Here is a 24502-nt window from a genome sequence, read left to right on the forward strand (position 1 = left end):
AATAATCAAATTAAACGGTTAAACTTATTAAAATTACATTATCAATAAAATCAGGTCATAGTATTAATTCTGATTAAATACACTACCATTAAAAGATCTTCATCAGTTTCTTTCAGTTCAAAAATTTACAAATAGAAACTTATAACCTGCAGTTAAAGTAAGAGTATATTAAGTTTATAAGTACATCTTTTAACTGTAAGTAAGCAAGTAAGTCAGTGAGTGAGTGAGTAAGTAATACTTTCCAAATGGATTAGCTGTTAACTGAATATTCAGTTTTATAATGAATTTATATTAAGTATAGCGAATAAACAGTACAGTTTTAGAAAAAAATTATATTACATATTTGTTAAAACAAAGGTCTTATCTACTTGAAATATTAACTCGATAAAAATCATATAAAACAAAATGAATAATTTAAAACAAGGTTTCCCAAACATTTTTGATTCTTGGTGCCCTTGCTGAATCCAGATTTTACGAAAGTGCCCAATGTCAAATTGCTACAATTTGACAAATTTTACCATGGGTTAGGTAAAAATAAATAAAACCCACTTTAGATCAGAAAGAAAATGTAACTGAACAACAATGAATTGAAAATAGAAATAAAATTATAATAACTGTATATATTTCATGACAAACTGAAATTGAAATAAAATTATGAAATTGTGTTTACAAATTTTGGGAACCACTGACTTAAAAAGATTACAAATACGCTTACATTAAAGAATCTTCTCTTGTTCTAAAATCCAAATTCAAAATACACCAATTTCTTAAAGAAGTGCCTTTCAAAAATTTTCCAGCTCTCCAGACTCCTTTTAATGGTCTTTTTTCTTCCTGTTCACAATGAAAAATATATAATTTCATTAACATTTCACTTAAAACAATATATTTCTTACTTAAAAAAAAATTGGCTAAATTAAAATTATCTACTCAGTGAATGGCATTGTATATAAATCAGAATGACTATGTATGGATTTTCACTTAAAGCTCTTGGATCGATGAACTAATCTAATTGATTCTTTACAACTTTGAGAAAAATTTTATGCACAAGTTTATCTAAACCTCCACAATCACATTAAAATTAGATGCATGTTATTTAAAATGTTTTACAGTGTAATCCTTTATGTAGTAGTATTATTCTAAGTCTATGACTGAATCACGTGCAAGAGAAAGTTATGCAGTTCCTGCAAATTAAACTTAGAAAATAGAAATTTCTTGTATCAACATCGTCGGGTTGAAAGTTCTTAAGATATTTAAAGTACCCTGAAAAATAGAGTATATTAAACACTATTCTAAATCAAGAGTACATTTTATTTCACAGCATCATTTATTATGCATAGTAATACTATGCACTACAAAATAATGTGGTCTATAAATAGCTAAAAACATGCATGTTTAATAATTTTTTTTTTTTAGTAAGTAAAAAAGGTTTTGATTTCAAATTTTTGTCAATTTTCTGATTCGGGTCTGATTTTTATTTATACAGATAACGCATAAGTGGCATAACATGCCGACCATGTTCTTCATACCCTTTTGTTAAGTAAGACATGGTGTTCACAAACATTCATATATTTGTAATTTTTTTCAATACTATTACTTCTCATAATTTTATATTTCTTTGAACAGGTTGAACCTACCATTGAGAATATTTTTAATAAAGAAAATTAAAGGAGTAATTAAAAGGAGAAAATTAAAGGAATAATTTAATAAAGAAAATTATGCCATAAGTGGCATAACATGCCGACCATGTTCTTCATACCCTTTTGTTAAGTAAGACATGCTGTTCACAAACATTCATATATTTGTAATTTTTTTCAATACTATTACTTCTCATAATTTTATATTTCTTTGAACAGGTTGAACCTACCATTGAGAATATTTTTAATAAAGAAAATTAAAGGTGTAGATGTCACAACAATTTTTTTTCTCTATACATGTTATTATAACCATATATTGATCACTTTTTTTTTTTTAGAATGTAAAAACACAAAGTTTGCAAATGCTGAATAGAATTTGACTGGTTAAGACAGTAATGCTGAATTTATGAATAGTGTTGATTCTTATTTCAACAATAAACATTCATCAGAATTTATATTAACACTACAATTCATAATTATACACAATGATATGAAGTAAGGCTGAAATATATACTTATAAATGAAAATAGTAATAAGAGATCAAATTCTCCCACTATTCTGCCAACGGTCATGATGCAGTTTCAGGACTTATAGTTAGTTGACAAACAGTTCATTAAATTGAATAATATTAAAAAAATGAATATTTATAAGTTATATTTTTTAAGCGTTCAAAATTATATTCCATGAAAATTCATTTTGATTTTCTTGAAACAGATTTGTTTTCGAATAATTTCTCAAAATTATATTATATGTAATTTTCTTTTAAGTTTCTAAATGTATAATCCAAACATAAGAAATTATGTTTTAAAAATTTTATCAGAAAATAATGGATATAGTGCGGAGATCCAACATTTTGAAATCCTTCAATTAAAATATTACACTCTTAAAAAGCATTTGTTCTATGAGTAGCGATTACAATAACGCAATATGATGATTTCAATTTATGGTAAACTTTAGATTCTTTGGGCAACAAAAAATAACTGGAAAATAAAAAATTTTTGAACCTGTATTTACAAGCATTTTTTATTTTAACTTATAATGCTCCTAAAGTATATACATTTCCTCACAGGACACACTTTTATAAAAAAATTATCAATAGCTACCCCTCACAGCTTTGACGAATAATAAATCTTAGATTTGATGAGAAAGGGGTAAAATGAAAGCCTTTTGGTGAAATGTTATCACATAAAAACAACTGCAAATGCATCACCAATAATGCACCGACATTCACATATTATTGTTGACCAAAGTTCCATTTATCAAGCAAATGTAGTATACATGTATGGTGATAAGAGTTGAACCCATTTAATAATGTCTGAATTATGAAGATTTAAATAAAATAATAATCCTTATGTAGCTAAACTCTCTCTCTCTCAAATATACAATCTATATGAAGATGAAGATTCAGACAGTTTTAAATTATACACCAGAAATTCAAACTGTTTTGAATAATGTAAGATTCATTTACTATTACTTTATTTAGTTATAATTTTTTTGTTTTTACGTGGATCCAGTTAAATATTTTAATTCAAGGAAACCATAATTTTTTTTTTTTTTTTAAATAATTTTTAATCTGATTACTTATTTACTTAATGTAATGGTAAGTAGAAGGATTTTGTGCCATAAGCAATCTACTATGTTTATTTAAAAAAAGATTGAACTTATGTTATAGTATGCCAATCAGTGCACAGAGCATGTTACAACAGCTGTTCTGTGGGCTGGCACTGACTCGTGGCAGTTTTCAGAAACACTCCATTTGATGTGTCATACTACCATTGATAGGTTGCAAGCTACAACAGTTGGAATAAACATGTACTAACCTCTCATCAGATCCTTAACAAAGTAAAAATGAAAGATATGAAGAACATGGTAGTGTAAAATTTTGCTTCTAACTAGAAACGTTCACAAAGGTATTTAAAATGCTTTAGCATCCATTAGGAGATGACTGTATGAGCAGATCACATTGTTATAAATGGTTATTATTACAAAGTCTCCTTTCTATTAACTTTCATTTAACACGGTTTAAATGAAATTTCAAGAAGCAAAACCGTAGCTCTGTTTTTGGGTATTATATTTGACACTTGTTAGTATACAATTAAGGCATAGCTTGTTAATAAACAATCTTGTAAACCAAATTCTGAGTACTATTTTTTAAGCGTCATAAATCTTATACATCAAATATAATAAAGTAGTTAAAATCAGCAATGTTAGGAAGTGTCCCACAAGATCCATCCGTGGTCCAACTGTATTGAAGATTTTTATTTCTACACTTTTTTCTGGTTATATCGTTTCTTTTGGTAATGATATAAGTGTTTATGTAACTTTTTGCTTTGTTATAATTCTGATTTACATATTTTTTTTTTTTTGTCTTCAGTCATTTGACTGGTTTGATGCAGCTCTCCAAGATTCCCTATCTAGTGCTAGTCGTTTCATTTCAGTATACACTCTACATCCTACATCCCTAACAATTTGTTTTACGTATTCCAAACGTGGCCTGCCTACACAATTTTTTCCTTCTACCTGTCCTTCCAATATTAAAGCGACTATTCCAGGATGCCTTAGTATGTGGCCTATAAGTCTTGTCTCTTCTTTTAACTATATTTTTCCAAATGCTTCTTTCTTCATCTATTTGCCGCAATACCTCTTCATTTGTCACTTTATCCACCCATCTGATTTTTAACATTCTCCTATAGCACCACATTTCAAAAGCTTCTAATCTTTTCTTCTCAGATACTCCGATCGTCCAAGTTTCACTTCCATATAAAGCGACACTTTCAAAAATCTTTTCCTGACATTTAAATTAATTTTTGATGTAAACAAATTATATTTCTTACTGAAGGCTCGTTTAGCTTGTGCTATTTGGCATTTTATATCGCTCCTGCTTCATCCATCTTTAGTAATTCTACTTCCCAAATAACAAAATTCTTCTAACTCCATAATCTTTTTTCCTCCTATTTTCACATTCAGTGGTCCATCTTTGTTATTTCTACTACATTTCATTACTTTTGTTTTGTTCTTGTTTATTTTCATGTGATAGTTCTTGCGTAGGATTTCATCTATGCCGTTCATTGTTTCTTCTAAATCCTTTTTACTCTCGGCTAGAATTACTATATCATCAGCAAATCGTACCATCTTAATCTTTTTACCGTGTACTGTTACTCGGAATCTAAATTGTTCTTTAACATCATTAACTGCTAATTCCATGTAAAGATTAAAAAGTAACGGAGATAAGGAACATCCTTGTCGGACTCCCTTTCTTATTACGGCTTCTTTCTTATGTTCTTCAATTGTTACTGTTGCTGTTTGGTTCCTGTACATGTTAGCGATTGTTCTTCTATCTCTGTATTTGAACCCTAATTTTTTTAAAATGCTGATCATTTTATTCCAGTCTACGTTATGGAATGACTTTTCTAGGTCTATAAACGCCAAGTATGTCGGTTTGTTTTTCTTTACTCTTCCTTCTACTATTATCTGAGGCCTAAAATTGCTTCCCTTATCCATATACTTTTCCTGAAACCAAATTGGTCTTCTCCTAACACTTCTTCCACTCTCCTCTCAATTCTTCTGTATAGAATTCTAGTTAAGATTTTTGATGCATGACTAGTTAACTAATTGTTCTGTATTCTTCACATTTATCTGCCCCTGCTTTCTTTGGTATCATGACTATAATACTTTTTTTGAAGTCTGACGGAAATTCCCCTTTTTCATAAATATTACACACCAGTTTGTATAATCTATCAATCACTTCCTCACCTGCACTGCGCAGTAATTCGACAGGTATTCCATCTATTCCAGGAGCCTTTCTGCCATTTAAATCTTTTAATGCTCTCTTAAATTCAGATCTCAGTATTGTTTCTCCCATTTAATCCTCCTCAACTTCCTCTTCTTCCTCTATAACACCATTTTCTAATTCATTTCCTCCGTATAACTCTTCAATATATTCCACCCATCTATCGGCTTTACCTTTCGTATTATATATTGGTGTACCAGCTTTGTTTAACACATTATTAGATTTTAATTTATGTACCCCAAAATTTTCCTTACTTTCCTGTGTGCTTCGTCTATTTTACCAATGTTCATTTCTCTTTCCACTTCTGAACACTTCTTTAATCCACTCTTCTTTCGCCAATTTGCACTTCCTGTTTATAGCATTTCTTAATTGCCGATAGTTCCTTTTACTTTCTTCATCACTAGCATTCTTATATTTTCTACGTTCATCCATCAGCTGCAATATATCGTCTAAAACCCAAGGTTTTCTACCAGTTCTCTTTATTCCGCCTAAGTTTGCTTCTGCTGATTTAAGAATTTCCTTTTTTACTCAGACCTCTTGCGATGTCCTCCTCAAAAATCTTCTTTACCTCCTCTTCCTCAAGCTTCTCTAAATTCCACCGATTCATCTGACACCTTTTCTTCAGGTTTTTAAACCCCAATCTACATTTCATTATCACCAAATTATGGTCGCTATCAATGTCTGCTCCAGGGTAAGTTTTGCAGTCAACGAGTTGATTTCTAAATCTTTGCTTAACCATGATATAATCTATCTGATACCTTGCAGTATCGCCTGGCTTTTTCCAAGTGTATATTCTTCTATTTTGATTTTTAAATTGGGTGTTGGCAATTACTAAATTATACTTCGTGCAAAACTCTATAAGTCGGTCCCCTCTTTCATTCCTTTTGCCCAGCCCGTATTCACCCACTATATTTCCTTCCTTACCTTTTCCAATGCTTGCATTCCAATCTCCAACTATTATTAAATTTTCATCTCCTTTTACGTGTTTTAATTGCTTCATCAATCTCTTCGTATACACACTCTACCTCATCATCATCATCATGGGCGCTTGTAGGCATATAGACGTTAACAATCATTGTCGGTTTAGGTTTTATTTTATCCTTATTACAGTGATTCTATCGCTATGCGTTTTGAAATACTCTACTCTCTTCCCTATCTTCTTGTTCATTATGAAACGTACTCCTGCCTGCCCATTATTTGAAGCTGAGTTAATTACTCTAAAATCACCTGACCAAAAGTTGCCTTCCTCTTCCCACTGAACCTCACTAATTCCTACTACATCCACATTTATCCTATCCATTTCCCTTTTTAAATTTTCTAGCCTACCAACCTTTTTTTAAGCTTCTAACATTCCACGCTCCGACTCGTAGAATGTTATTTTTTAATTTTCTGGTGACCCCTTCCTTAGTAGTCCCCACCTGGAGATCCGAACGGGAGACTAGTTTACCTCCGGAATATTTTACCAAGGAAGGCGCCTCCATTATTGCTATATGAAAATGCAGAGAGCCACATTTTCTTGGAAAAAAAGCAGCTGTAGTTTTCCATTGCTTTCAGCTGCGCAGTACTCAGAGGACTGAGTGATGTTGATATGGCCGTTTAAGTCATTGTGACTCACGCCCCTAACAACTACTGAAAGAGCTGCTGCCCTCTTTCAGGAATCATTCCTTAGTCTGGCTCTCAACAGATACCTCTCCGATATGGTTGCACCTTCGGTCCAGTTACTCTGTATCCCTGAGCACTCAAGCCCCCTCACCAACGGCAAGGTCTTATGATTCATAGAGGAGGGATTTACTTATAAAGATCTTAAATGATAATCACAATTGTGAAAAACCATTTATGAAATGAACTAGACAGAAGAGTAATTGTGTTAAGGATTTTGGATTAGTACTCAATAAAAGTTTATCGTGGAAAAATAGATAAATATTGTATAAGTATATTTGTATATATGTTCCTACCCTTTGCTAAGGAAAGTTTATATTGCATTGATACATCATTTACTATGAAGTAGTTAGTATCAATACTGGTTTCTGTAATTCAGAAGCTTTAAGACTGATGAATTGAGTGAGTGAGGCCAACAGACACTTATCAGAAAAATATCATAAGAGTTTTGTTTGTTGATTATGTTCTAAAAATTTTTCTTTATAAGAGTAATGGTAATAAGGGTCAGTTGGTGGCCTTGGAAGGCTCTTGTATTTTCAAGTAAGAAATGTAATACATTAGTTTATGTATTATTTAAATGTATTAAAGAAAAAGGTGTATTAATAATCGTTTTTCTTTTTTTCAATCATAATATGTGCCAATGTTTTTGCCCCAGGATGGGGAAAAGCTGATAATTTTTAGAGTAGTTAACAGTAAGTAATCTTAAAGAGCTTGTTTTTATTCATATGCTAGACATGTGTGTTATTATTGTTGAAAAATCAATTTTTTGATTTACACCAACATTAAGTGTGGAAAATAACATTTTGCAAACCTTGTCCACTTTAGTCCCCACAGAGCTGAAATTTCTTGTTACATTTCATAGCATTCGGTATGGCAGCCACCTTGTGTTGAATTGCTGCCTTTAGTTGAGGTATTGAACATGGTTTTCTTTCTAATGTACACTTTGTATTTTAAATAACCCAGTAGGATGAAATCACATTCCAAGAGATGGGTAAATGTGATGCCCAGATGATATGTCCATATAGGGAAACTAAATGTTCCATTACACCCACCCTTCTTAATACTATCATGAAAACCCTAGCCACTTGGGTAATTGCCCCATCCTGTTGGAACCACAGATTGGCTCAGTTTATGAGCCTTGTGTGAAGTTCTTCAGATTGAAGTGTACTGTTATGAATTGATTGTGAATCTGATTGCCTTCTTCAAAGAAATAGAAGCTGATTACCTTAAACGTTGCCATCCCTCATCACAATTGGGACCCTTGTGAATGAAGTGGGTGCTCTTGAAGCTAACTTGAATTTGTATCAGAAATTTTGTTTATTAACACAACCTGACAGATGGAAATGGGCTTTGTCACTCGTGAAGATTCTTTTTTCTGTCATCATTTCCATCAACATCTTGGCGCTTGTCCCAATCACAAGGGATCAGTTATTGAACATTAATCAGGGGGTGGAAATGTAAGTCAGAATATAGTATTGTTCAGACAATCCAGTTGGGATATGTTCTGATAGGTATGTCAAAATGCCAAACGCCAAGAATGAACTATCTTCAACTGCTTGTCTTATGCCTTGTTAGCTGTTCAATGTTCCTAAGCAATCAGATGGATTTCAGCCTACCTGATGGTTTTCTTTTTGATGCCAACACTGCCTAATGGAATTTTTCACCCGTAACATGATAGTGGTACGAGAAGACATAATACCATGGCTTCCAACACTGAAATGTTGAAGGAATCTTCTCTTTGTGACAGAATCATTGTTGTTGAAAAAAAATATTTCTGCAGTGATCTTGATGCGTAGCGTCCTCCTATAAGCCCCACAAGCGCACAATAACCAATAAACAATTGATAGGTTTTCTGCCCACCTATATTACGCGTTACAATGTGGTTATGCTTATCTAGGTTATTTCTTTTTTATGTTTCAGAGACAAATAACTACAAATAAAGAAACATGTGATAAAAAATTGATTGATAAAGAAACGTCTTGTGAAACTACTGATTTTAAATTTGGCCAAAGAGAACCAATGATGGAAATGGAGATTCAAACATCAATAGAAGATCCTAGAGAAGTTGATAAATTAGAAAAACATTGCCAAGAGTTGCAATCAAAATTAAGTGAAGTACAGATTAAAATTTTAGAAATAATTAATGATAAAAAATCATGCGATGAAGAAAATTCTACTTTAAAAGAGAAAATTAAGATGTTAACTAATAGTTTTTGTAATAAAAGTCCTATTAATTTTAATGACAATATTTCTTGGGAGAGTTCGCATTCAGTACAACAGACTGAAAAAACTATTATGAATAAAGAACGTAATGAAATAAAAAATAATTATAATTGTTCCATCCCAGTAGTTGAAGTTAGTACAATCACTAAAAGTAGTGATGAACAATCCAGTTGCAATTCAACCGTATCTGGACCAAGCACTAATAATTATTTATTATTTAAACAGACTGATTGTAATAATACCAAAGATGATGATATGAAAGATAATAAACTTAATTTTAGTAGTCTTTCACAGTTTGCTTTTGAAATAACAAATAATTTAAATGATTCAGATTTGGATCATAAAGATTTATCCGTTTTAGAAACTAAATCATTGTCACCATTGTGCCTTAGATCTGATGAGCAAAGTGATATGGTTGGTGCTTGTAATGATAATGATGATGATGTAAAAGAAGAGAATGACCAGACTAGCAAAGGTGATCAAAATTTATATAGTTTAATGAATGAAAATAAAGATCTTAAAGACAAATTTAATAATCTTGAATCGTGCTTAGAAATGATGAGAGTTGAATATGAAAAATGTGAAGATTATTGGCAGAACAAACTGGATGAAGAACGACGTATATATGATCAGGTAAGTCAAAGAAATTTTTTATCTCATTACATTTCATTACTTCTATGTATTTAAAGTATTTTTATATAGTTTACTGATTTTTTAAGAAAAGTTTTATATGATTAAAAGAAAATAGTGAATTGATCTATCTCTTTCTAATAAACTGTGCCATTTAAAAATAATTTTTTATCTGATGTAGTGCACAAGCAGGTGTAACTCACTGGAAGCTTTGAGGCAGTTTTTTTTAGACTGTATTAAAGTGTTCATCATATGCCTACTACACCAATACATAGTACTTTGTGTATTGATTAGGAATATTAATAGAAAGTCGTTTTAGTTTTACTTATTACACACTTCAGCCAACAGTTTGGATTTTGTGCCACCCCTCAGATAGTTAACATTGTCCTTGGACAGTTTCACAGGATATGGGGTCTCTACCTCAACAAGTTTCTGTTAAAGAAACTTAGTAAACAAGTGGCTGCTCTGCTAGCTAACAGAAGGTAACATGGCACCATAGCTGGAACATTGAAGGCCACTCACTGATCCAGCTTCTATGTTATAAACTCGTAGAATAAAGGATGAAGAAAGAGGTGAAAAGAGGAAAGGAAAAATCAAACCACTAAGGAACTGTCTCTGATCAGGGTTTACCAGTACAACCGTATCCTGTCCTTGTCATTCCATACAAATTTTTCTTGTGCAACCAAGGAATTTGCGTACTTCTGTAATTACAATGTGACCAACAAATGATCCAGGAATTGATCTTTGCTTGAATTGATAATTTTTTCATCTTTTGTATCTCATTAGATAAAGTTTAAATCTTGTTCAAGTTATTCAGAACTCAAGAGTACACTGTACATCTAAAATAATCCAGCATCACAACAGGTTTTTATTATGCCAAGCCACTTATCACTATCATTCCCTAAAATATTTATTCACACATTAAAAATGTTTAATACTTACAATTAATTAAATCAGCAATTGCGACTCCCTCCAGAGAAGGGGGCGCATTGCTCCCTCCAAACAACTAGGGCCCCATTGTGGCGTATTTCGGCTAGCCTATGAAGCGCTAGCACCAAAAGGACTTCAGCGGATGGTCTGAAGGGGAATTACGTCGGGAGCACAGGTTTTAAAAGCCTAGTCTCCTGCGGTCGGAGCCAGTAATGGGTTGAGAATGCGGGTCCAAAACGGATATGGAACGCTAATCACAAATCCATCCATAAATATAACAAAACTTAAAACTTATAACCAACACTAAAAATTAACCCTTGAAACACGCCCGATTACAGAATCATACAGCAGCAAGGGACACTGTCCAGGCTCTGCAATTCGAAGGGAGAATTGTGATACTCCCGCCACTTTTGCGTTCCATTCCGTTCCTAAAATATGAGATTGATCTTCCTATCTGTCAGTACCATATTCACTAAAAGATTCCAGACAGTCTGTCTGACATGAGACAAATCATTCCTAAAAGAAGCATAGTCATCCTAAGATAAAGAAATGGTTTCATCAGAAAAAAGAAATGGTTTCTCCTTGTTTTCATGGATTGGAATTTGAACACAATTATTACAAAAAGAACACACAAAATTTGCCCTTTTGCATGTGTCATGCCAAACCTACAGAGATTATCCTAGACATTATTCAGCCTACAGCTATAAAATAATTGAAGGACATGTTTGTCTTTAATAATTGTATGGCTTATATAATAAATTAAAAAGCAAAAGAAATGGAATACATTTTTAAACAGATTATAAATAACTTTTTTCTATATTTCAGTCCAGATTATCCTTGAAATTTTTAAAAATTTTAATCCATTCTACATTATCAAATATGTTTCCAAATCAAAAATGCCACAAAGGTGGCTTTACTCTCTTCCTGTCTTCCAAGTTTAGTATCAGGGACAGAATGACCCCTTTGTTGTACCCTTGCACTTTTTGAAACCAAATTTATTTATTCCTACTTCCACATTATGTTCTTATGATGAAATTCTTGGCCAGACCTTATTATAAAACCCATCAGGTTGGTCTAGTGATAAACACAATTTCGCAAATCAGCTGATATTGAAGTAGAGAATTTTAAGGTTCAAATCCTAGTAAAAGCAGTTATTTTTATACAGATTTGAACACTAGATCATGGACGGTGTTCTTTGATGGTTGGGTTTCAATTAATCCCGTATCTCAGAAATGGTCTACCTGAGTCTGTACAAGACTACACTTCATTTACACTCATACATATTATCCTCTGGTGACAGTGGTTCCAGAGGCTAAACAAAAAAAGAAAGAGAGAGTCATGAATTTTGTAACAAAATTTTGCTCCTTGATTTTCTTAATGTGGCTGTTCTTATTTAATATATTTTATGTATCTATAACATTGTTTAATTTTATTTAATATTTTTTTTTTTTCTTTAAGGAGCAAAAGTTAAGTGATAGTAAATTTATTGAGTTAGAGTGTCAAATTAGAGAGTATGCTGAAATGTTTGGTGGTGATTCAGAAAAAACATGTGATGGATGACTTCCGACTATTGAAGAAAAAGATAGTCTTGAAAGACAGGTATATTATTTAGTTTCTACATCTTGTAAATAAAGAATAAAATTACAGATTGTCATAGTTTTAGTTTTCATTTATTTAAAATATTCTAGATATAATTACTATGTTATTTTAGTCTTAAAATGTGTTAAAAAATAAATTAAACTTTTCTAAATTTATTATGTTATTGAATTTGTGTTTAGATCTTAGTTACATGTACAGATTTTTTATGTATTACATTGGTGTTAAGAAATGCATAGTTAGCTATTGTGTAGGTAATTTTAAAATACATTCTAAAAGTCACTAGTTCACATTTTCTTGTATGTAATTAATTTTTTATTTATTTTGATTAGTCTTATTTTTTATTTATTTTTGTTAAATCCAGTAACAATTTGTTCAATATACTTTGATTATTTTTATTTCTTTATTTCCTGAGAAAGAGATATTTGTACTTTTATTTTGTGTTTTTACACAAAATATGGATGTATTTTCTGAGTTTACCTTAGTGAATGAACAAGTTTTATTATAATGTAAAAAATCTATTATGTAACTGGAGCATCTTAATTCAGTCGGAATCCATAAATAACTAGATCCCTGTTTTATAAAATTGCTGTTAAAGTACTGGAATCAAAGGTGGTAAACCCATATAGATCATTTACTTTATAAACTGGTACAGCTCAAACAAATAAAGCTGTACCAGATGTCTCATAAACTTTTATTACCATTGGTCCAGGGCAAGACAGTAACATATCAATTTTCAGTACTCATACTTTGCCTTGTCAGTGATCCATTCTGCATTATCAGTTTTGTAAATGCAGATTTGATCCGTCATCTCTCCATCACGTCATCCTCCATCTCTCATATTTGAAACTACGTGTGGACTGACTTGGGAACCCTTCCTAAGGTGGCGATTTCATAATAAGGCTAGTAGCTGAAGTACCCAATAGGTAAAGCTGGGCCTCCTTATCCTTATTCTTTTTCTTTAGTGAATAAAAAAAATATATCTACTTGACTGCAACCTATGTAAAAGTGAATCTGTAATATATGCACTGGCATTATTATTTATAACTTTATGAATACCATATTTATTCGAGTACCTCCCACTCACCAAATAAGCCCCAAACCTCAATTTTCCAGATCGAAAAAAAAATCTAGTATATTTTAAAGTGCAATAGATATGATGAAAAAATACGTAAAACGAAAATATTCAGAAAATCAAGCATATAATTAGTTCATTTAAATTACAATACTAATATTACATTAATAATTAATTACCGTAAGTACTAAATTTAGTTCAGAATCAATAGGCCAGTAAAACGAAAAGAAAGTATCATGTTGAAAAGGATCATTTCAATACACTTTTTAATATGGAATTTTATTTTTAATTAATCACTATCACTGTCAATGTCTGTAGAAGAGTTACCGGTAGTCTCCACATCGCTCTGCCAAAGGTAGTCTTCACTACCATCAAGTTCATTAGATATTCCGCATTTTTAAAAACTTTTCCTTACTAATTCCGTGGAAATACCTTCCCAAGCAAGTTTGTCCAAGCAAGTTTTGTCCATCCAACCTGATTCCTGTGCTCTGATAATTACTCCATTTATCTGTACGGTAGGAAGAGTTTTTCTTTTAAAAACAATGTACGGAGGTAATTTTGATCTATCAGAAGTAATGCAAAGCATAACACTACACCTTTGTTTTTCATTACCACCAGTGCGAACCGTCATACTTTTTTCACCTTTTTTGTTTACAGTTTTGTCAAATGGCATTTCAAAATATACGGGGGTTTGATCAGTGTTTCCTATTTGAGAAGGCAAATAGCCTTTATCTTTTCTAAGATTTATTATGTATTTGTGAAAATGTAATATTTTTTGCTCATAAGCGTCTGGAAGTTGTTAAGAAATGGTCGTCTTTCATCTTATTGACAAATCATTTCGTGCAAAAAGTCGTGTTATCTATCTTCCACGGCTTGTTTTAAAATCAACTTTATTCAATGATTTAGCGATTTCACGAGCATATGATTGACAAATTTCTGTCGTGACAGCATAACTGCATTTCCTTTTTTCCATAATGAAGTCATACAGTTTTTTTTCTATGTCTGTGTATTTTGGTTTTAAGCCACAAAAAGCCCTTTTATTACCAGTGCCTTTCACCAGAAGTTGTTTCTTATTACATTACAACTTCTCGAATGCAGCTTTCATCTACGTCAAATTTTCTTCCTGCTGCCCGATTTCCAATTTTTCAACCTCTTCTATAATGCACAGTTTTTCATTTACAGTAAAAGATCATAGACGCTGTCCTTTTGCACTCATTTTAATGCTATAATTAAAATAAATCACTGTATTAAACTTTACAAGATAAACTAAACAGATAAAATGCACATAACCGTCCACATATACAAACAGTATGATGACTATGGCGAATAGACAAGAGGACGATGGGTAACTGATACTGTAACTGTAGGTGTCATTAGAACCGAATGCAGCCTATACAGAACGAATCAGTTTTATAAAAATACCATAACTTCGTTCCTATCGATAATGTGGACAGGATGTTAATAATAAAGGATGTATTCTGTATAAGCGGCATCCGGTATTGATAAATGAAAGCCTAATGTAACTATATTTATGTGATTGAATTTAGGTACTTTTAAGAAAACGTTTACTTTACATAAATTATCCTGGCTAAAGGCTATGTTTCAAGTTAGCCCCGCACCCTTATTTTTTCTTTCTAATTCCAAGAAAAAAAAGTGCGGGGTACTCGAATAAATACAGTATTTTTGACTTCGAACTTCCACTGTATACTTATACAAACTAGTTTAACAGAATTTGTTATACTTAGATTTATTTGTTAAGAATAGTTTTACAAATAGCTGATAAATTTGTAAAACTGTTCTTCTGAGTAGATAACTTAATCTTTGAACATCTAGAAATACTATTTCTTAACAGTTTTTTCATAAAAAAATTACTTGCTTTGACATTTTTCTTTTCTTTTTTTTCTTTTAGTTCATTGACTTAGAAGAAGAATTTGAAGAATTTCATAGAAAAGTTGAAGCTGAGGCTTTAACTAGAGAAAAAGAAATAATGGAGCTAAAGGAGTCATTAACGAATTCTCAGTTACATTTTTCAGGTTTGTTTTATTTTATAGTAATGAGCTTTGTAAGGCTGGTCATGACCAACTGTCTGGAAGTAGTATAACATTGGAACAATAATATAGTCAAACTGAAATCTCAAAAATTGGTGACTATGACCTAATTTGCATCACTATTAAAGTAATAATATGTACCTTCTGTAGTACGAATGTTAACAACGGTAATTCACTTTTTAGATGCTTAACACACTTTATCATAGATTTCTCTTCTGATGAGAAATAAAAATTTTAATTCCACATTATCTCTGTACTTTTGACTAAAAGAAATTGCTTTAATGGTTTATTTATTTATTCTACAGGTTGTGATGCTGCAATTCAAACTAATTCATTGTCTGGAGATCAAGTTGATTATGGAAAACAAAAACGTAGTGTGATATATGTAAGTAAGTTTATACAGGAATGTTCTAAATGTAATATCATTTTCTAATCTCATTTCATGAATATTACTTAAATCTTCTTTTCTATATGAAGACCAGAAATATGGTTCTATATTTTGTGTCATATATTTTGTGTTCTATATATTTTGTGTCAAATATTGCCTGTGTAACTGCACATTTTTTTTTTTTTGTAACAGTTTGTTACAATGAATAGTTTTTGTTGGTTTATGTTGAAAAAGGAACTATCTGTAACTAGTGTCTATGAGTTAAGAAAATGAAAACCTCACAAAATTCACAAAACATTAATTCAAATATTTGTACCAGATACTATGAACATCAGAAATGTTCATTATTTTTTGTGTATATTGTTTAGTAATGATTTAAATTCTAGAGCTGATGTAAAAAAAAGCAGCCTTCATCATTAAACCTACCTTGGATCCTTGTAATTCTTTAATGAATGATTTTTCAATTTCTACAAATGATAATAAAAAAAGAAATATCTGAATTTATTTATTCATACGGTAGAAGTAGCAGGTAGAAACCCAATAATGGTCATTACGATGGATAATTATGAATTTTGTAGCACGTGAAAAAGTGCCATGCCAGACCAATACTAATAACTATAACCTCAAGTTGAAAGGCAGAGATGCTAATTTGCAATTGCTAATATTTGTTGCACAAGGTAAATATAATATTAGGATACAGGCCTACCATAAATTTTTGTCATCAGATAAGTTTCTTTATAATAGAAAACTATTTTATGAAACAAATTTTTTATTACCTAATTCCTGTTTTTTTTGGCGATATTTTCAACATGCCTCAAATATCCATTTTTTCCATTATTTTGAAACAAAGATGATTTTCCTAAACCCTGAAAAATAGTCATTGTTATCAAATTAGAACTTATATCATGTTTCATTAGCTTTTCATATAGTGGAAGTTGTGCAACATACATCTTTTAATTAAAATTTATTGTTATAAGTCTCTAGTATCAATAACTCAAATTCATAAAGTGATTAAGCAGCAATTATTTATAAAATTAATAACTACCAAACAGTTTGTTGTTTAAAAGTATGATGCCAGTAATCATTTTCTGTTGATAAATATTATTTATTTTTATGATGGGTTTTTCATATTAGCAGCAACCCACCTTTGAGAAAAATTACAAAAACTATTTTCTTGTTAAATTAGAATGCAAAACATCTTTTCAAAAATTCACTAAAAATCATGATTAAAGTATATGTGTTGTTTTTATAGATATTTTATGTTTTTAACCATCTTCAGATAAAAGAGGATGTTTTTAATTTATATTGTTTTTTTCTCTTCACCAAGTGGATTTATTTCAATGATTTTTTTAAAGACTTTTCTTTTTTGTCATTATTGCTTAGTATTGGATTATTATTGCATAATAATATACATCCTGCTGCCATTCTGTAATTAAATGTATTTTCACTTGAAAATTCAATAAAAGTACTCAGTTTAATGAAATAAATGTGTATACAAGGTATGGCTATTACATAATGAGACTAATCCTACTGTAGAAGAACTGTGCATGCGCCAAATTCGTACGACTGACAGCTGTGTAGCGTGAAGCCTTTTCTTTCGATTGTTGCCACTCTAGTTTCTGTAAACATATTAGTCTGGCCATGGCCTTAGTTTGGATAACATCTTGTTTTTTGCTAACCCAAATTTAGACAAAAATTAAATTAAAGAATGTTTAATGAAATAAGCTCTGAAAAAAAAATAAAACAACTTTGAAAACAATACTAAGTGATAGAAAAGAACAGTAATACTCTCAGTTATTTCAGTTTTATCATTTTGAAGTCAGCAGAAAATAAATGGTTAGAAAGTCAGAAATAACTTGTAAAAGTCTATATACAGAAAAAATGAAAAAGAATTGTTTCTTAGTTTTAACTTTTTTTATTCATCTTATTTAACCTATTTTATATTCAAATTAAAAAAAATTATTTAGTGTCCTATTTACCTGGCTAGTTCTACTATTTATATATTTAATTAGTAGTCCTGATAAGACTTCATTAAAGAATTATAGTGTGGGTGGCTTCCTCACTACTATCTTTTATTCAGAAAAAAAATGGTGCCTTTTGTTTTTAATGTTTTTGAATGTTTTATCAATATTCAAGATTAAAACTTAAAATAATTTAATAAAACAAACTTCTAATAATACGAGTAATTACTGAATGTCTATTTAATTTTTTTTTTTTTTTTATTGAGAGATTTTACCAAAAAAATTACAACTTAATGTAGTTAAAAAAAAAACTTGTGCACTAATGTTGCACATTAAAATTTAACTCAAAGAACAGCAAGTATGAATTATGTAATTTTTGTTCCAATAAAAAAGAAAAAAATATTTTTAAGATTTTTTTTAGTAGTATATATATATTTTTAATTATTATTATATTAATTTTTAAAATATCTAAGAGATTCATCCTCTTGAGAAAATACTGTAAGAAGAAAAGCTCCAAAAATAGAATAAAAATTATACATATAATTTATATTTAATTTGTTTTAAAGAAATAGTGAATTTTTTACAATTATAGTTATATTTCTAAAAAAAAAAATTATTTACCATATAAAAAATATCACATAAACAAATAAATATGTAAACCAAAATAAAACGGGTACTGCAGAGCAGTAATGAACATTTGTTATGATAGAGCAGTGGAATCGTTTAGAGCAGGCGATTGCCATAAGGGCGTTTTACCAACATGGTGACAGCTGCACAAAGAGCGTTTCAGTGATATTATGAGATTACACCTTGTTCCTTCTTCACACATACTCAAAACTTGGAAGAAGACTGGTTCGGCTTTGAAAAAAAAATCTAGTGAGTGTGTATTGTCTGTACGTACACCAGAAAACATTGATGCCATGAAAGCTGTAGTGGTATGGAATCCTTGTCATTTGATACAGAAAATTGCCTTTTCATTGGAGCTCAGATGTCAGAGCATGCAAAGAATACTCCATAACCTGAAATTTCTTCGTTACAAGATTCAAATTGCCCAAGAACTAAAACCTAACGATTGTGTATTGCATCTGCAGTTTTGTGAAAAACTGTTGCCCAAATTAAATGAGAATGGTAACTTAATCGAAAATGTTTGGACGTCAGATGAAGCCCATTTTCACTTAAGTGGATATATGAATAAACAGAACTTCCATTACTAGCCACAAACAAACCCTGCTCAGCTTCACCAGCATCCATTACACAGTGGCAGACTTACTGCTGTATGGTGTGCAATTTTGTGTCTTGTTTTTGGCCCTTATTTCTTTGAAGATGAAGGGGGCTCTGCTGTCATTCTGACGTCTCAATGTTAACGTCAACATGCTAGACATTTTTTGCTCCTAGGCTCCATCTCTTCCAAATCTTAAACAACACAAACCTAGTTTCAAAAGAACGGAGCCACCTCATACACTGCCCGACAGTCTATGGCAGCAATGAGACTTTTTTTTTGGGATCACATTATTTCAAGGACTGCTAACATCGCTTGGCCACCCTAGTCTCCAAAACTTTCAATCTGCAACTTCTTTTTATGTGAACATCAGAAGAGAATTATGTACCACACTAGACCAGGAAACTTTGCCCAGCTCAAAAACAGATTGAAGTGGAAATCATCAACATCCCGGAGAACACAATGCGCCGTGGTATGCAAAATTTTCAGAATCGACTTACTGAATGAGTACGCAAAAATGGACAGCACTTAAGTGAAGTCATTTTTAAAATGTGATGTAAATTGTAATTTCCCTTCTTGTAGAACATATTTTCCACATCAAATAAAAGTTAATAACTTTACTTCATTTTTTCTAATTATTTAAAATTTTTCCATTTCTCAGCACCACTCACATTAAAAAAAATTTATCATTAAATACATACATTAAAAAAAAAATACGTACATTAAAAAAAAAAATTTATCCTGCCATTACAAATTTTGTAGATTGAACTGGATAAGGTATGTTGGCTGGTGTTATTGCTGAGCTGTGGTTGAGCTATGTGAACTAAATATTATTTTGAAAAAAATATATATATTTTTTGGTTAAATTATTATTGAAATAAAATCAGATTAGAAAACAACTTTCAAAAATTAATATTGATGGAAGGACAACCAAAATGAGACATTGCAATTGTCACTAAAGTTCAGCAAGAAATGTAAAGATGTTTTTCCATCTTCATATATATATATATATATATATATATATATATATATATATATATATAAAACAGTTATTTGTGTCAGTTTTATTTTAGAGCAATATGTGTTATCAAAAACTAGATGACAAAGAGAAAATAAAGAAAAGATAGAATGTATTCTCTCTCCCACAAAACATACTGCAGAAAAGATCCTGACAAGTACGATTTCTCTCTCTCCCACAAGCAAATATTAAATTGTTAAAGTCAATACCACACCTATTTTGTATGTAATGTCTTGTAAATGTGAGTATAAATAAAGGCTAGAAACTGAATCAGCCAGCACGTTGCACTCATCATGTATGACTTATTTGTACATTTTTTTATTAAAAAAAATAAATAACTGCATTATTTTCTTCCAAATTTTTACTGTACATTGTTAAAGCATTTTAACTGTAAAAATTATAAAAATAAATTATGTCCATTTTGTATATTATAACTTAAGATCTTACTGTAGCTTGTTATTTTAGATAATTTTTTTTTACTTACAGGAATGACAAGATGATAGCCAGCAAATAGAACTTGAGAATGATAATATTGAGGAAGGACCACATTGTTGTTGCAGTTGTCATCAAGGTTTGTCTGATGAATTAAACAGAGTTCAACAATTAAGATCGCGGATGCAGTCTGAGTGTAAATTACTGACACGTAAACATGATTTATTACTGAAAAATATATCAAATTTACAACCTAAGTATCCTGCAGCGGTATGTATATTAGTATCAAATATTTTGAGTTAAAAGAGTTATACTTTTACTTTAATACTTTTTAAATTGGCAACTTATACAGTAACCACTGGTATTTAAATAAAGTATTTTTTTAAAAATAATATTCAAATAAGTTATTTATGTAAAAATTACTTTTTTAGTTTTTCATCTAGTTTTATTTAAACTGAAATATTACATTTTATTAAAATACTAGATCCTTACTTTATTTTATTATAAATAAGTATGATTGGCCAAATTTTGTTGGTTTTGGGGTTTTTGTCAGTTGGATGTTTTAAGACCCCTGTAATTCAAAAAAGAACAAAAAGCTATAGAAATTTATAAAAGATGTATGCATTTACATATTACATATACCTATGCCTGTAGTTAATTAATATATCTCTGAGGTGTAGTAGGCCTGTATTTAATTAATATCTCAAGAATGGCTCAACTTAAATTCTTCAGGAACAGCTCAAAAGATTACTGTTTATGGGGTACTGATGGCATTAAATTCTGGACAAAAATAGAAAAAAAGGTTATTTTTCACAATTTTTTATTTTTTGGTGTAGTTTTAGAAATTTGAGTTTTAATATGATAAAAGTACTTAAGTAATTTACAATTCCAGAGTTTTAAATCATTGGGATTTAGGGATGGAGAAATATTCAATGTTGTTGTTTCTAAACAATTTTTTCTCATTTTGATAACTTGTTTACAAGAAAAGTTGACATGAAAATGTTTTGAAAAAGCAGGTCCCATAAAACCCAACTTGAACATTTTTTTATATCTGATTCAGTGCTTTATCTGTTTAAAGTTATGACTGATATTTGTAAATTACAAACTGTTTTATGGAAGTAGCAATAAAACAAGGGGATCAAATGAGACCCAAATTTTTTTACTAAAGTTTTTTTTTATCAATGCTTTAAATACATCAATTTTTATGATAAAAATACTCAGTTGGTCAAGGGAATCAACTAGGACCCAACATTTTTTACTTAATTTTTATTGTTTCTCCACAATTAGACTTAATACGGCATCATTTTTAATGTTCGAGCATCATTTGATCAAGGTGGTCAAATCAGACCCAATTTTTTTTTTTTATTATTATTAAATATTTTGACTTTTTTGTAATTGTACTTTAAATACTGCGTAATTAAGTAATTTATATTTAAGAACTTTGACATATTTGAAATAAAATCTGTCCAGAAAGTTACGTAACCTTTTTGTCAGATTTTATTTTTGAAAGCACATTGATAATGTTTACCTAATTTATATATATATATATAATTGATTCTGAACATAAGCTGATCGTTTGCCAAAATGATTTTTATTTGTTTCATACATGAGTCATCCATTGGCCTTCTAATGAAATTAAGAAAAGAGGGTTTTTTCTATTTTATAATAAACTTAAACTGTTTTCTTTGTAAATACCTTTAGTTATATTATCACACACTTGTATGTGTGTTTGTACACGCATGTGTGATGCACCTGGGTGTAATATCATTAAAATACGAGGTTAAGTTGTTGAGATTAAAGTTTCCTCATGAATAGTTTGATGTATTTATTAATACAACAATAACAAGTTACAGATAAAATATATGGTTTCTGTGTTTTTAATATATCATAATACATATATTAGTTATCGTGTCATTTCTTATCCACCTAATGCTATTCAAAGAATGCGTATACTTTCGCAGATGTATGATGTTTACTACACTGAGATTATTATAGGCATCAGAATTTATTTATCTCATTATTAAATAGATGTACTATTTAATAAAAATAATTTTTGTTTTAGTGTGAAAGAGAAATTATGCAGAACTTGGCTGCAAGATTACATCATCAGGAATTAAGATGTTGTCACCTTCAATCAGCAGCACTAAAATACCAGCAAAGACAGATGGAAAAAGCTATTCAAGGTGATTTTATGTAATATAGTAATAAGTAACTGTTATTCTGTATTTTGTTTTCTGAGAATAGTTTTATGTCACTGTAATAAACCATAAAACGTTTTTGATAAAATACATTATACATTTTTTTGTTTATTTGGTTGAACAGATTAATTTAAATATTAAAACATAATTTAATGAGATTTTATGTGAAAAAAGTAAAAATTATATATATTGAACTAAATAAAACTTCTAACAAAAAGAATAATATTTAGTTAGTTTGAATTTTAATTTAATTAGTTTAGACTTTTAAAAGTTTATAGATCACTAAATAAAAAAAAAGTTAAATATTTATTCAAAACACTTGTCTTTTAGTTTATTAATTTATATAGACATAAAAAAAATTGTTAATGTTGTTTATTATCTTAAAAAAAAGATTTGACTACTAAAATAATAAAATACCACATAAGAGTACAAAAAAATTTCTCTAATAATAAGGGAAGAAGAATTTTGATCACGTATTTGGAAATATTAAAAATCTCAGCTTCTCAAAATTGATGTAATGTGCTAATAAGTGTAATTAAAAAATATAGTAACTATAAACATTACTAAAATAATTTTTTGAAAAACTTCCATAATAATCCTTATGAGTACACAAACTCCTGGGAAGTTTTAGAAGATACTCAACTACCACCTAAAGGGAAATTTTATAGTTCGCTTACAGGAGAAAATATTGATGAAAATGATTATATTCATGCTAAAACTGTTTGGAATCATTTCAATATATAAAATTTAGGCGAATATATCTCTATTTAAAATGCAATGTACTTCTTTTAGCTGATGTATTCGAAAATTTTCGTTTACTTTGTATAAGAGAATACTTTGTATACGGTTTAGATTGTGCATATTACTTTACACTTCCCAGTTTTTCATTTGATGCTACGCTTTATAAGACGCGAGTTTCACTCGAATTAATCACAGATTATGATATTTACATGTTTTTAGAAAGGGGTATTAGAGGGGGATATCGGTTTGTGTTAAAATGCGAAGACAAGCAATCCTTACATACCTGAAGAACATGATAATAAATTACCGCACAGATATTTATCATATCTAGATCCCAATACCTATACGGTTGGGCACTGAGCCAACATTTACCAAAACAAAATTTTTGATGGGTTGAAAAAGAAATTCAGCAATCAATAGCTGATACTATATTATCGTTTGATGATGGTGTAATCGGTTTTATTCTTGAAGTTGACGTGGAGTATCCTGAATCTCTTCATAATGCACACAGTGATCTTCCATTTCTTCCGATAAATGAAGTTCCCCCCTTTTCATCCCACACAAAATTAGTAACAATATTAAAAACTAAAACTAATTACATTAGTCATTTTGTTAATCTAAAGCAAGCTATTCGTAATGGACTTAGAGTAACTAAAGTACATAAAATACTGCAATTTAATCAATCTCCTTGGTTGAAAAGCTATATAAATTTAAATACTATAAATCGCCAATCAGCAGTGTATGGAAAACGTTAGGAAACATATTAATTTAGAATTGGTTTCGTCAGAAAAGAGGTTGTTGAAACTTATCGCGAAACCAAAATTTAAAGATAGAATAATATATGATGAAAATCTTTGCGCAGTTCAATGTTCCAAAGAAAAAATAAAATTAGATAAACCTCTTTATGTGGGTTTATCAGTGCTAGAACTTAGTAAGACATTAATGTATAATTTCCATTAT

General features: G+C 30.1%; 1 protein-coding gene across 2 annotated transcripts in view; it reads left to right on the forward strand.

Moving 5' to 3' along the window:
- The window catches only part of LOC142328057 (protein argonaute-1-like), a 36608-nt gene extending 13689 nt beyond the window's left edge, over window positions 1-22919 (forward strand). The window contains exons 1-7 of one of the 2 annotated variants that reach the window (XM_075371523.1): window positions 1630-1767; window positions 9004-9939; window positions 12325-12465; window positions 15447-15570; window positions 15891-15970; window positions 20658-20873; window positions 22666-22919. In XM_075371523.1, the coding sequence (XP_075227638.1) occupies window positions 9103-9939; window positions 12325-12426 (939 nt within the window). In that variant the 5' untranslated portion in view covers window positions 1630-1767; window positions 9004-9102 and the 3' untranslated portion in view covers window positions 12427-12465; window positions 15447-15570; window positions 15891-15970; window positions 20658-20873; window positions 22666-22919. Of the gene's footprint in view, window positions 1-1629; window positions 1768-9003; window positions 9940-12324; window positions 12466-15446; window positions 15571-15890; window positions 15971-20657; window positions 20874-22665 lie in introns of those variants that run through there. The other variant, XM_075371522.1, reaches the window with a different exon arrangement.
- Window positions 22920-24502: the final 1583 nt, after the last annotated feature.

Source organism: Lycorma delicatula, chromosome 7 (genome assembly GCF_047948215.1).
Source record: "Lycorma delicatula isolate Av1 chromosome 7, ASM4794821v1, whole genome shotgun sequence".
Lineage (NCBI taxonomy): Eukaryota > Metazoa > Arthropoda > Insecta > Hemiptera > Fulgoridae > Lycorma > Lycorma delicatula.